At 43.3% G+C, this 13,710-nt stretch overlaps 1 protein-coding gene across 3 annotated transcripts in view; it reads left to right on the top strand.

The window, feature by feature from the left end:
* The window catches only part of LOC140464959 (collagen alpha-6(VI) chain-like), a 141,132-nt gene that overhangs the window by 22,351 nt on the left and 105,071 nt on the right, over window positions 1-13,710 (top strand). For all 3 annotated transcript variants that reach the window (XM_072560632.1, XM_072560631.1, XM_072560630.1), the window contains exons 7-8: window positions 2,410-2,970; window positions 4,840-5,424. In XM_072560632.1, coding sequence (XP_072416733.1) covers window positions 2,410-2,970; window positions 4,840-5,424 — 1,146 coding nt within the window. The remainder of the gene's footprint in view (window positions 1-2,409; window positions 2,971-4,839; window positions 5,425-13,710) is intronic.

Genomic DNA, 13,710 nt, shown 5'->3' with positions numbered 1-13,710 from the left:
GTCACAAGGAATTAAGGGCTACGGGGAGAATGCGGGTAAGTGGAGTTGAAATGCCCATCAGCCATGATTGAATGGCGGAGTGGACTTGATGGGCCGAATGGCCTTACTTCCGCTCCTATGTCTTATGGTCTTAAGCTAGATAGGACATTTCTAACTGTTTCAGTTAACTTTGAAATACAGGTGGAAAGAGATAAATGTGTAGTAAACAACTTTATTTTCTAGAAAATATCATTGGGTTAACCTGCTGTCCATTATGTCATTTTATTACATTTTATTGGCTTCATTCTATAATTAAAGGTGTAGTATTTCTTAAGAAACATATTAAAAATGCCTTTGTTCTAAGTTTGCACAGTTTCTTCAGGGAACACAGTAGCTTTTAACTTCTGTGTTGCAAGCTTCTGTGTTGCTGGACAAACTTGTGCTCGGCATCATAATAAACTGTGAAAGCTTGCTGAAGCAGACAGTATTCCTGTTGATTATTTGACCAATCGCGGAACCGAGAGACCTCTCCCAGGGGTCAAGATCTTCAGGAGAATGGCAAGCCACAGCAACCTGTTTTTCTGAAGGATGAGGAATCCCATTCAGAAGCTGAGGTCCAAAACTAGAAATATCTTATTTTGTCTCGTTTTCCTGCTCAGTGATTATTATGGAAGCTTGCCCAGGTCAGTCTTCTTCCTTCCAGTGAAACCTTTCCAATCTTGGGGTCAACATAAGAAGGATAGTAATCTTGCGAAGCAGACCATCGCCTCTTGTATCTGAGGAAAATTTCAAGATAAAGAATCAGAAAAGAAATCTGTAATAAGAATAGAAGGTGCTGAAAATGCTCAGCAGGTCCAGTAGCATCTGTTTAGAGAGACACTGAGCTATGGTGTTGAGATAAGTATGATTACTGCTCAGTCACCTTTCATGAAAATGTTAACACACAGGAGCTGAGGGAATGGGATACACCAGTGCATGGAAATCTGGCTGCACTGCTGCCAGTTTCAGCAAAGATAAGACCTGCTGTGCAGCAACAAGGTCAGCAGTAGCGTGAGCAAATGGTGACCTTTCCGACCACTTTTGAACAAAGTTTGTCGTTTTACATTAAGAACAGAGATCAGTGCAGCACAGGAACGGGCCCTTCAGCTCACAATGTTGTGCTGAACATGATGCCAAATTATACTCAACCCTTCTGCATGCACTAGTTGCATATCCCTCCATATCTTGCATATCTGTGTTCTCATCTGAAAGTCCCTGAAATGCCCCTATCGCGTCTGCCTCCACCAACACCTCTGGCAGTACCTTCCAGACTCCTACCACACTCTGTGTAAAAAAAACCTGCCCCTCACATTTCCTTTGAAAGTTCCCCCTCTCACATAAAGGCATGCCCCCTAATATTGGACATTTCAACTTTGGGAAAAAGATTCTAATCATCAATCCTATCAAAGCATCTCATTATTTTATAGACTTCTTTTATGTCTCTCCACAGCCACTGCCACTCCAGAGAAAACAACCCTGTTTTTTATAGCCTCTCCTTATAGCTCTTAACCCTCTAATCCAGGCAGAATCCTGGTTAACCTCTTCTGCAGCCTCTCCAAAGCCTCCACATGCTTCCAGTAATGTGGTGACCAGAATTGAACACAATACTTTAGGTGTGGCTTAACCAAAGTCTTATAAAGCTGCAATATGACATCCTGATTCTTGTACTCAGTTCCCTAACCAATAGAAGCAAGCATGCTGTACATCTTCTTTACCACCCAAAGTACTTACTTGGCCACTTTCAGGGAGCTATGGACTTAAACCCCAAGATCCATCTGTACATCAATGCTGTTCGGGGGTCTGCCATTAATTGTAAATTTTTCCTTAACATTATGATCTTCCAAAGTGTAGCATCTCACACTTACCTGGATTAAGCTCCACCCACCATTTCTTTGACCATATCTGCAACTGATCTATATCCTGCTGTATCTTTTGACAACCTTCTACACTATCCACAACTCCATCGATCTTTGTATCATCTACAAACTTACTGACTCATCCGTTCATATTTTCATCCAAGTCATTTATATAAATCACAACGAGCAGAGGTCCCCATATGCACCTCTGTGGAACACCACTAGACACGATCCTCTGCCTTCCACCATTACTCTCTGCCTTCTATGAGCAAGCCAAATCTGACTCCACGTGGCCAAGTCACCATGGATCCCATGCATCGTAATCTTCCTGATGAGCCTACCATGAGGTTCCTTGTCAAAAGCCTTAATAAAATCCATGTAAACAACACCCATATCCCCACCCCCATCAAGCACTTTTGTCACCGCCTAGAAAAATTCAATCAAGTCAGTAAGGCATGGGAAGGTTGAGTAACTGAAAAATACTTGATGCCAAATGTCAACATTGCAAACATATTTTTGCTTTATTTTCCTTTAGCCTGCAGTAAATTGGATGTGGCGGACATCATTTTTCTGATCGATGGTTCAAGAAGTATATGGATTATAGACTTTAACAAAATGAAAAAGTTTATAGGAACCTTAATCAACTCAACTGAAGTCGGAGAGACCAGAGTCCAAGTTGGTTTGATACAGTTTAGCTCACAGACAAGGTTGGAATTTCAACTTGATCAATATCATGACAAAGCGAAACTTCTGGAAGCTCTTCGCAACGTTCAGCAGCTGGATGAACAGACACGTACAGGCCATGCACTGACCTATACAGCTGAATACTTTGATAGCTCGAAAGGGGGTCGCCCAAATGAGCGACAGTACCTTATTGTGATTACAGATGGAGAGGCGGAGGATCAAGTGTATGCACCTGCCAAAGCCATCAGGGACAAAGGGGTTACAATTTTTGCCATCGGAATCATCAACGCTAATAACACTCAGCTTGTGGAGATTGCAGGATCCCAAGATAAAGTTTATCATGTGGAAAACTTTGATGCCCTGAAAGACCTGGATAAATTGATATCATTCGAAGTGTGCAGTCCATTTGAAGGTGAGTTTCTGAAGCTTCCAAATTACTTTGAAAATTAGTAGAATGATTTCACAGCGGGAAAAATGTTTTAAATATGGGGCGGTGGTGAAAGTTTTACTCACTGGTGTCAAATACTGGAAAGTCATTGGTGCTTTGTTGGTGAAGAAACTTTCTTCACCAATGTTTTGTCAGACAGCACTGTCAGTCATTGAGGACAGACTCTGAAAACTTGGCTCAATGTGTCTCAAGTTGGAATTTTTACTGCTTTTTTCTCGTCCATTCCTTAAGATGGTCATATTTGTTGACTTATCATTCCTTTAGACCTCCTGCCCATCCAGTAAATCACCCAAGCTTCCACTCTTCATAGGTCAGTGCTCACAGTTGGGTCTTATCCTGTTCTGGACCATTAACATTACATGTTGTCTTTGAAAAGGTGAGGGTAAGGTAGTGATAATGTGGTGTGACTACATCAGTGGGAGAAAGCAAGGGAAGGAAATTAAAAATAAAAGCAAATTACTGTGGATATGAGGTGCGGGATGTGTTAGGGTTAGGATTAGAAGGTAACACTGGCCAGATTAATCCTCTGCCTTACCTCCACAGACTGCTGCAGTCCTGCAGCCACTTGGCTAACCTTTCATTGCTAATAAACTTACCAAGTGTCACTGATACAGTTCGTAAATCCCCCACCTTCCAGTCTCTGCTACAGGAAAGATGTTGTGAAACTTGAAAGGGTTCAATAAAGATTTTTAAGGATAATGCTGAGGTTGGAGGGTTTGAGTTTTAGAGAGAGGCTGAATAGGCTGGGGCTATTTTCCCGGGAGCGTCAGAGGCTGAGAATTGACATTATAGAGGTTTATAAAATCATGAGGGGCATGGATAGGATGAATAGACTAGGTCTTTTCCCCGGGGTGGGGGAGTCCAGAATTAGAGGGCATAGGTTTAGGGTGAGAGGGGAAAGATTTAAAAGGGAAACAGAGGGTGGTGCATGCCTGGAAAGAGCTGCGTGGAAGTGGTGGAGGCTAGTACAGTTGCAACATTTAAAAGCCATCTGGATGGGTATATGAATAGGAAGGGTTTGGAGGGATATGGGCCAAATGCTGGTAATTGAGACTTGATTAATTTTGGATATCTGGTTAGCATGGACCAGTTGGATTGAAGGCTCTGTTTCCACGCTGTCCTTCTCTACGACTCTGCTAACGGGGTACACTGAATCAAACTTTCCCTATGCCATTCACTGGTGCCAGGCAATAATCAGTATTAGAAATAATCAGGGCAGAAAGATCTTTTACTCTAAAAATTGATTTTTAAGTTTATTTCCCTCATTATTAAATAAAATGAAAGGCAGTGTTTGGTTGATCACATTGAACGCTGAAGTGATGGGGGAGAAGTAAAGACTTTTCCTAAAAAATCCTGTAAAGTTTCTGTCATGAAGAAAATAAGCTATTCTCTTTTCCTCACCATTATTATCCAGTGTGTGTTTGATGTAGATTCTACCAGAATTGAGAATGTCGGGGATGGTTAAGATCAGAGTTTGGGGACATGAGTGGGCTGGGTGATAAGGGGCCTGGAAACAAGAGAAGCACCAATGCCCGTGAATTCTCTCCTGGGCCCCTGCTGTTAACCCTTCCCTCGCTGTGGCCAGTCTCTACTGCATGCCCTAAATAGACATGGTATCATCTCCGAAGTGCAGTGTCCAGAATTGAGTACCTTCTATAAGAATGGGACTCATTTACTTTCCAGCTTTCAGTCTAGACCTGAAACATTAACTCGACTTTCTTGCTTCCAGATCTGCTATGAATTTTGTCAGTGTCTGGTTTTATTTAAGGTATCAAATGTTTGCCTTTGTCTTTGCTTCTACTGATTACATATTGTTGAATGTTTTTTAAACAGAGTGCAAGAGGATAGAAGTTGCAGACATTGTCTTTGTTCTGGATGGGTCAGACAGCATAAATACAGTTCAGTTTGACAGCATGAAGAACTTCCTAATGGCAGTAGTGAACCGTTCTGAAGTTGACATTAATAATGTTCGCTTTGGTGCCATTGTGTATGGAAACAACCCAGAGACCATATTCAGGCTTGATGACTTCACGAGCAAGGCTGAAATCAGAAATGCAGTTCGAGAATTGCAGAAGGAGACACAAGGATCTAGGCACACAGTGAAGGCTCTGAAACACGCAAAGGAACTTCTGACTAAAGAGAAAGGTGGTCGAGGAGAAAGCACATCCAAAGTGCCACAGTTCATTATCCTCATTACTGACGGAATAGTCACAGATTCAGAAGACATACCGTCAATAGCCAACAAGCTCAAGCGGGACCATGTTGAAGTCTATGCCATTGGTATAGCTGGTGCTGACAAAGACGAACTTGTTTCAATCACACAGTTAGCAGACAATTACTATAGTGCTCCAGATTTTGGTTATTTACCTCAGTTATCCCCGATAATTACTCAGCTGCTGTGTAATGAGACGAAACCAGGTGAGTAGTTGGTTGTGCAAGAAGATTGTATGGAATGTGTATCTGTCAAGGAGCCCATGGGACATCAATCATATCTAGAGATTTGCATGCAGAATCCAGGTTAATGTACTGAAATACCTGAAAGGGTCACCAAGTCACCCTTTTATTTACTAGTGCATGGTACACTAGCTGTGGCTAGCCAGCTCAGTGTCAGTGTTCAACTGAAGCGATTCGAATCTCCTGGTTAAATTTTTCTTTACAGAATATTGTTCAATTTCTACAATCACTCAAATGCTGAATGTAAAAACAAACTGCATTCATGTATATACTGCATCTATTAGTATACAGAAAGCATTTTTGTTTAAATACACATTTCTCGAAGCTGTCGGCCTACACACTGAACTGTTGGTCCACACACTGAGCTATCGGCCTATACACTGAACTATTGGCCAATACACTGAGCTGTCAGTCCACATGTGATGGCCTCGCCCACACACGAAGGCCTCGCCCACATACGAAGGCCTCGCCCACACACGAAGGCTCAGTTCACACATGAAAGCTCAGTCTGGGGCCCACACACTGAACTAATGACACAGAAACTAGGTCTCGTCACCAAGTCACCCTTTATTTTAATACTGCAGCAGTGCACCAGCTGTGGCCAGCCAACCTGGAGTCAGTGTTCAACTGGGGAGACTCTAATCTCTTGGTTATACAGTATCCCGTCACCAAATCACCCTTTATTTACTTATGCACAGAACACTATCTGTGACCAGCCAGCTCAGAGTCAGTCCCCTGAACTGGAGAGATTCTGTTCTTCTGGTTATATTTTTATTTTTAACTGGGGCAGCAGTAATTGTAGTGGTGATGGTGGTGCTCGTCAGTGCAGCTGAACACAGCCAAAACTAACAAAATAAAAACAATCAAGAAAGGCAATTTCTCCAGTCAAGAGAACACTGCAGTACACTGCCTGCAGTACACTGCTTGCAGTACACTGGCTATGGCCAGTCAGACCAGAGTCAATCACCTGACCTGGATAGATTCTGTACTCCTGGTTATGTGTATTTTTCTTTGTTGTCTTTTCTTTGTTTTTCCTTCTTTAACCAAGTCACCCTGTATTTATTAGTGCACAGCACACTGGCTGTGGCCAGCTAGCTCAGATTCAGTCCCTGAACTGAGGAGGTTCTCCCTTGTTTGGGCCAGCCAGCTCAGAGTCAGTCCCCCGAACTGTGGAGGTTCTGTTCTCCTGATTATATGTGTTTTTCTTGTTCTGTTTTTTTCTTTCTTTTTATGGAAATATTAGGTTTGACCTGGTGCAGAGTCTTCTCCCCACCAGCAACTCCGCTGGAGCTATCTCCACTAGAGACAGTTTGGTCTCAGTTGATGCTGTAGGCTGCTTCTTTAAACCAGCCTCCAACATTTGGACCCTCTCTATCCACTAAATCATGAGTTAACGGACAGCTCCATACTGTCCTAATTTGCCAAAAGTCTTCAGACTTTCAGAAAGAATCAAATTCCCTGCTGGTAAATGATATCCATTGTCCGTTTCCAATATTTCTGGGAGTCTGTGTGTCACGAACAATGCTCGCAGCTTCTACCTTGAGTTTGCCGAATGAACTTTATGCATGTACAACCCGCTTTGAATGGGTGTCCACCATGATCAGGAACATTTGAGCCCATGAAAGGACTGGCATAGTCTACATGCAGTCAAGTTGAGGGTTCACTGATGCAGCAATGTTGGCGTCCAACCCTAGCCACCAGACACAGCAATCATCAGCCAGAAGTGCGCAGTGCATGATCCATCTTGGCCTCCTCCAGTGGTCCGCAGATACCAGTTCAATTCACTCCATGTGATATCAAGAAACGGTTGGGGCACTGGATACTGCAAAGGTTATGGGCCCTGACAACATTCTGGCCATAGTACCGAAGACTTGTGCTCCAGAACTTGCTGCTCCCCTAGCCAAGCTATTCCAATACAGTTGCAACACTAATATCTACTTGTTCATTCACCCCCAGTTTGGGTTCCGCCAGGGCCACTCAGCTCCTGACCTCATTACAGCCTTGGTTCAAACATGGACTAAAAAGCTAAAAAGGTGAGGTGAGAGTGACAGCCCTTGATATCAAGACTATCTTTGACCGAATATGGCATCAAGGAGCCCTAGCAAAACTGGAAACAATGGGTATCAGGGGACAAACTCTCCACTGGTTAGAGCCATGTGACACATAGAAAGATGGTCGTGGTTGTTGAACAAAGTTAAAAACACACAATCCAATAGGGTTATTTGGAAGTTTAAGCATTTGGAACTGATGAAGGAGCAGTGCTTCAAAAAGCTAGTGCTTCCAAATAAACCTGTTGGATTATAACCTGGTGTCGCGTGATTTTTAACTTTGTCCTACCCAGTCCAACATTAGCAGTGCCACATCATGGTTGTTGGAGGTCAGTCTCTGCAGGAGTTACTCAGGATAGTGTTCTAGGCCCAACCATCTTCAGCTGCTTCATCAGGAACCTTCCCCTCCATCATAGGATCTGACGTGGTGCTATTTGCCGACGATCGCACAATTTTCAACACCATTCATGACTCCTCAGACACTGAAGTAGTCCGTGTCCAAACGCAACAAGATTTGGACAATATCCAGGCTTGGGCTGACAAGTGACAAGTAACATTCACTCCACACAAATGCCAGACAATGACCATCATCAATAAGAGACAAACTAACCACCACCCCTTGACATTCAGTGGTGTTACCATCACTGAATACCCCACGATCAATATCCTGGGAATTATCATTGACCAGAAACTCAACTGGACTCACCACATAAATGCAGTGGCTATAAGAGCAGGTCAGAAGCTAGGAATACTGTGGTGAGTAACTCGCCTCCTGACTCCCAAAATCCTGTTCACCGTCTACAAGGCACAAGTCAGGAGTCTGATGGATTAATCCCCACTTGCTTGGATGAGTGCAGCTCCAACAATACTCAAGAAGCTTGACACCATTAAGGACAAAGCAGTCCGCTTGATTGGCATTGCATCCACAAGCATCCACTCGCTGCACCACCAACGCTCAGGACCAACAGTGTGTATCATGTGCAAATGCAATGCAGAAATTCACCAAAGATCCTCAGACAGCACCTTCCAAAACCACGACTACTTCCATCAAGAAGGACAAGAGCAGCAGATATATGGGAACATCAGCACCTTCAAGTTCCCTTCCAAGCCACTCACCATCCTGACTTGGAAAAACATTGGTGTTCCCACTCTGACACCGGGTCCAAATCCTGGAATTCCCTCCCCAGTGGCATTGTGAGTCAACCCACAATAGGTGGACTGTAGCAGTTCACCACCACCTTCTTGAGGGCAACGGGGGACAGGCAATAAGAATGCTGACCAGCCAGCGATGCCCACATCCCACTAAAAAGTGTAAAAATAAAAAGAAATATTTCTGAGGAAGGGTCACTAAACCGAAACATTAACTCTGAATTCTCTTCACAGATTCTGCCAGACCTGCTGAGCTTTTCCAGTAGTTTCTGTTTCCGTTTCTGAATTGCAGCATTATTAGTTCTTTCAGTTTGTCCTGTCTAGAGATCTGCATAATGTGGTAGCCTGTTGCGAAGTGCTTAGCCTAGCAATATAGAGGGGGAGGGGAGGGAGGCTATGAGCACTGAATACATCATTACCATAATACCTGCTCTGAGGTAAGGATGTAGAAGATCAAGTTTGGTAGACGGTGCATGTTGAGGTACTCCTTACACCATAGACAGAATACAGCAATGTCCACACAAGGGATGCTGAAGTAGCAGCTCCAACAACACTCAACACTTGACACCATCAGTAAAAAGCAGCCTGCTTGATTGGCATTGCATCCACAAGCATGCATGCCCTCCACCGTCAACGCTCAGTAGCAGCAGTAGATACTATGTACACGATGTACTGCAGAAATTTGTAGATATTTTCTAATCAACTTGTTCAGAGATTATTACACATCTCTGGAGCAGAAGCAACTTGTACTGGACCTCCTGGCTCAGAGATAGGGAAACCATAACTGCACCACAAGAGGCCCAAGGTATCTGAATGCGTAACTATTTCTTGTGATTTGTTGCAATTTTGGAGCAATTCTAATAACCTTTTAATCCCATTGCCCAGTGCAAACACAGGCACACAGCGCACTGTGATAAGGATGAAAAGCTGAATGGATACACTTTTGGCCATCAATTCAAATTATTGAGGGAGCAAAGACATTAGCAAGAATTGGAAAGACAAGGACAACCAACAAATGGAAGATTTATTGAGGTGAACAACAGAAGAAGAACTTATCAAGAGATTATAATTACTGTGCAATCCAAATGGAGCTGGGTGCTCTTGTTAAACTCACTGGCGTGAGATTTTAAGAGATGCAGCAAGGTGGTGGCCTTCATGACCTTGCTGCTATATATACTTGGATGACTGGGAGGGCTCCAGTTTATTGAGAACTTCTGTCATCATGGCTTCTTGATGTGATCGTTGTCATCCACAGAAGTGCCAAGGATTTAGATCCACATCTTGGAGGAAGCCCCCAGATGCAGAAGGAATATGCACCTCTGGCTCACCTGAGAAGGATGAGTTCCTAGTGGAGATTCCAGGTGGCCAGTCCATAAAATAAGGCAGTTGGCACCCAACTCCAAGCATCCACCAGCCACTCAGCTGATTCTGGATCTCCAAGAAGATCATTAATCTCCAAGAAAAATGTCAATCACATAACCATCTGAGATGCTGCACTGTTTCTGGTCTGGTTAGACTCTTCCATCATCCACATAATACTGTCTTTGGAAGCTCCATCAGGTGGTCCATTGGCCATACCTACACTTACAGCCCATATTGTGTTGTCAAACAATTCATGCACATATCATCAGTCTGGGGCTCTGGTAATCCTCTTGCTATCAACGACTTTCACTATCAAGGTTTCTGTCAGTGGCTCAGGTGCATCTGTAATATTTGTGACTGAATCAAATTGCAAGTGCGACATGAGATTATGGTGCTGATGGAGATATGGGGAATGCAGTGAAACTGTGTCCAATGTAGATTCCTCCTTCTCCTCTGAGATGGATGATTCGTCCATGAATTATCCGTGCTTCATCTTGACTCAGACCTGCATGAGATAAATGAAACAATTAAATATTAAGGGTTACCCATTTCCTCTTATCCAAGCCATACTTGTGCTGGAGTTCCACATGATCAAAGATGTTCACGTAGGCACTGTGCCTGGGTGTGCCACGTGGAACTGCAGTCATTTTCTCATCTGCTTGAAATGGAACTCCTGTAATAAATGAAATTGTGCAGTAGCTGTAATGAAATTGTCCTATAATAAATGAAATTGTGACAGATATAAAGTCTTCTGCTCTTCCATGGAGTGATGATATGGAATGACAGTACCGCTTGGCCAGTATTAATCCTCTTACAAATATTATCACTAGACTATTCTTCCAGTGACCCAGGTAATGTTCTGGGTCCTAAAGGGCATAGCTACTAGACTGGATTGGTAGCAGATAGTTGAGGGAACCAACAACAAGGAAAAACGTACTTTTAGATTAGATTAGATTAGATTACTTACAGTGTGGAAACAGGCCCTTCGGCCCAACAAGTCCACACCGACCCACCGAAGCGCAACCCGCCCATTCCCCAACATTTACCCCTTTACCTAACACTATGGACAATTTAGCATGACCAACTCACCTAACCTGCACATCTTTGGACTGTGGGAGGAAACCGGAGCACCCGGAGGAAACCCACGCAGACACAGGGAGAATGTGCAAACTCCACACAGTCAGTCGCCTGAGTCGGGAATTGAACCCAGGTCTCTGGCGCTGTGAGGCAGCAGTGCTGACCTTATCCTTACCATTCTGCCTGTTGCACATCTACTTGTCCATGACCAATATCAGTAAGAGTGACCACTGCACAGTTCTTGTGTAGATGAATCCAGCTGTTACATTGAAAAATCTTTCTAGAACTATCACTGTGCTAATTGGGACAGACTTCAAGCAGATTTAGCAACTCAAGACTGGGCATCCAGGCTTGCTGGGAGATGCTGTGAGAACATCAGCAACAACAGAATTGTACTTCAACACAATATGCAACCTGATATCCTTCATTACTGGCATATCCTTCATTCAACCATTACCCTGAAGCCAGGAATCTGCCCTGGTTCAATGAAGAGTACAGGAAGGCATGCCAAGAATGCCTAGTAATGAGGTGTTAACCTGGTGAAACTACCAATCAGGACCACTTGCATGGCAAACAACATAAGCAGTAAGTGATCGACAGAGCTAAGCAATCCATTAAGCAGCGGTGGAATCCAGCTCTGTCACATCCAGTTGTGCATGGTGGTGGAGAACTAAAAACTCATCAGAGGAGGCTAGACAAATATCTCCATTTTCAAAAATGGGGAAGCCCAGCTCATCAGTGCAAACGATAAGGCTGAAGCATTTGTGACAATCTTCACGCAGAAATGCAAAATGAATGATTCACCTTGGCCTCCTCCAGAGGTCCCCAGCATCACAGATGCCAGTCTTCAGCCAATTTGATTCACTTCACATGATAATTAAGAAATGGTTGGAGGCACTGGATACTGCAAAGGCCAAGAGTCCTAACACCATACTGACAATAGTACTGAAGACATCTGCACTAGAACATGTACCAGCTGTTCCAGTACACTGGCGTCTACCAAGAATGTGGAAAATTATCCAGATAAGTCCTGTAAGCAAAATGCTGGACCAACCCAACACAGCCAATTACTAACTCATCAGACTATCCTTGAATATCAGTAAAAACAAAGGAAGGCGTGTCAACAGTGCTATCAAGCACTTGCTCAGCAATAACTTGCTCGGTGACACCCAGTTTGGGTTCCACCAGGGTCACTCAATTCCTGATCTCATTACGGCCTTGGTTCAAACATGGACAAAAGAACTGCATTCCAGAGGTGAGGTGAGAGTGACAGCCCTTGACGTCAAGACTACGTTTGACCGAGTGTGGCATCAAGGAGCCCCAGCCATACTGCAATCAATGGGAATCAGCGGGCAAATGCTCTGCTGGCTGGAATCATACCTGGCACAAAAGGAGGTGGTTGTGGGTGTTAGAGATCAGTCATCTCAGCTCCAGGACATCTCTGCAGGCGGTCCTCATGTATGTCCTAAACTCAAATATCTGCAGCTGCTTCATCAATGACCATCCCTCCATCCATAAGGTCAGAAGTGGGGAATATTCACCGATGATTGCACAATGCACAGCACCATTCATGATTACTTAGATAATGAAGCAGTCCATGTTCAAATGCAATATTATCCAGCCTTGGGCTGACAAGTGGCAAATAACATTTGCACCACACAAATGTCACACAATGACCATCTCCAATAAGAGACAATCTAATCAAATCCTGGAATTCCCTCTTTAGTGGCATTATGCAGCTAGCTGATGCACATGGAATACAGTGGTTCAAGAATGCAGCCCGCTACCACCTTCTCAAGGGCAATTAGGGTCAGGCAATAAAGGCTGATCCAGTGATGTTGAAGTTCCAAGACTGTGTAAGAAAAATGCTAATTGCATTTGTTATCATTCATTTTTCTTCAATCTGTAACCATCTGTAATCACTTTGAGCATGTTGCCAAATCAAATTCGTCTATGTGTTTGCAGCTCAATCTCTTCCTGCCTTAACATGCTTCAGTGTTAGGGAGGGTAGTGCAATTATGTTCATAAATTGTAACAGGACAACATTCTTGTGTATAAACATGATTCAATTTGAATATATAGGGCATGTAAATATGTTGCTCAGGGAGTGAAAAATCAATATATTGTCATTGTCTTAATTTCCTTTTTTCTTCCTTTTATTCCCTTTCTCCTTAACTGAGACAATCTTTAATTATTATTCAGCATACTTCACATCTTTGGGACTTTTTTTGAAAAAGGTACTAATTGATTGTTCTGCCCTGGTTCCATTTTCAATCCTAGAAAGAACCTTCTTACGATACCTCTCAGATTTTTCTTTTATTCTTCTTACATCTTCTCGACATTACAGTAAAACACGTCTGCTCCTTCTATAAGCACAACTGAAAAACAACTTAATGCAGATGAACTGTTTTCTGCCAGAATAAACTCTCAATAAGATTGACGAGACCAGGCTGGATTTGCCCGTCCTCTGCAAGGTTGTGACAGGAGCACAGGGATCATAGGCACTAATGCTGAAACCAGACACCAGATTTGTAAAATAATATTGGGCACCTAATGTTCATATATGGTCTGGGTCTGATAAGGCTTCTCAGCTGCACTCTTGGGATACAGAGCT

The sequence above is a fragment of the Chiloscyllium punctatum genome, chromosome 41 (assembly GCF_047496795.1).
Source record: "Chiloscyllium punctatum isolate Juve2018m chromosome 41, sChiPun1.3, whole genome shotgun sequence".
Lineage (NCBI taxonomy): Eukaryota > Metazoa > Chordata > Chondrichthyes > Orectolobiformes > Hemiscylliidae > Chiloscyllium > Chiloscyllium punctatum.
Note: the sequence above shows the minus strand (reverse complement) of the source record. Positions and strands in the feature narration are given on the sequence as shown.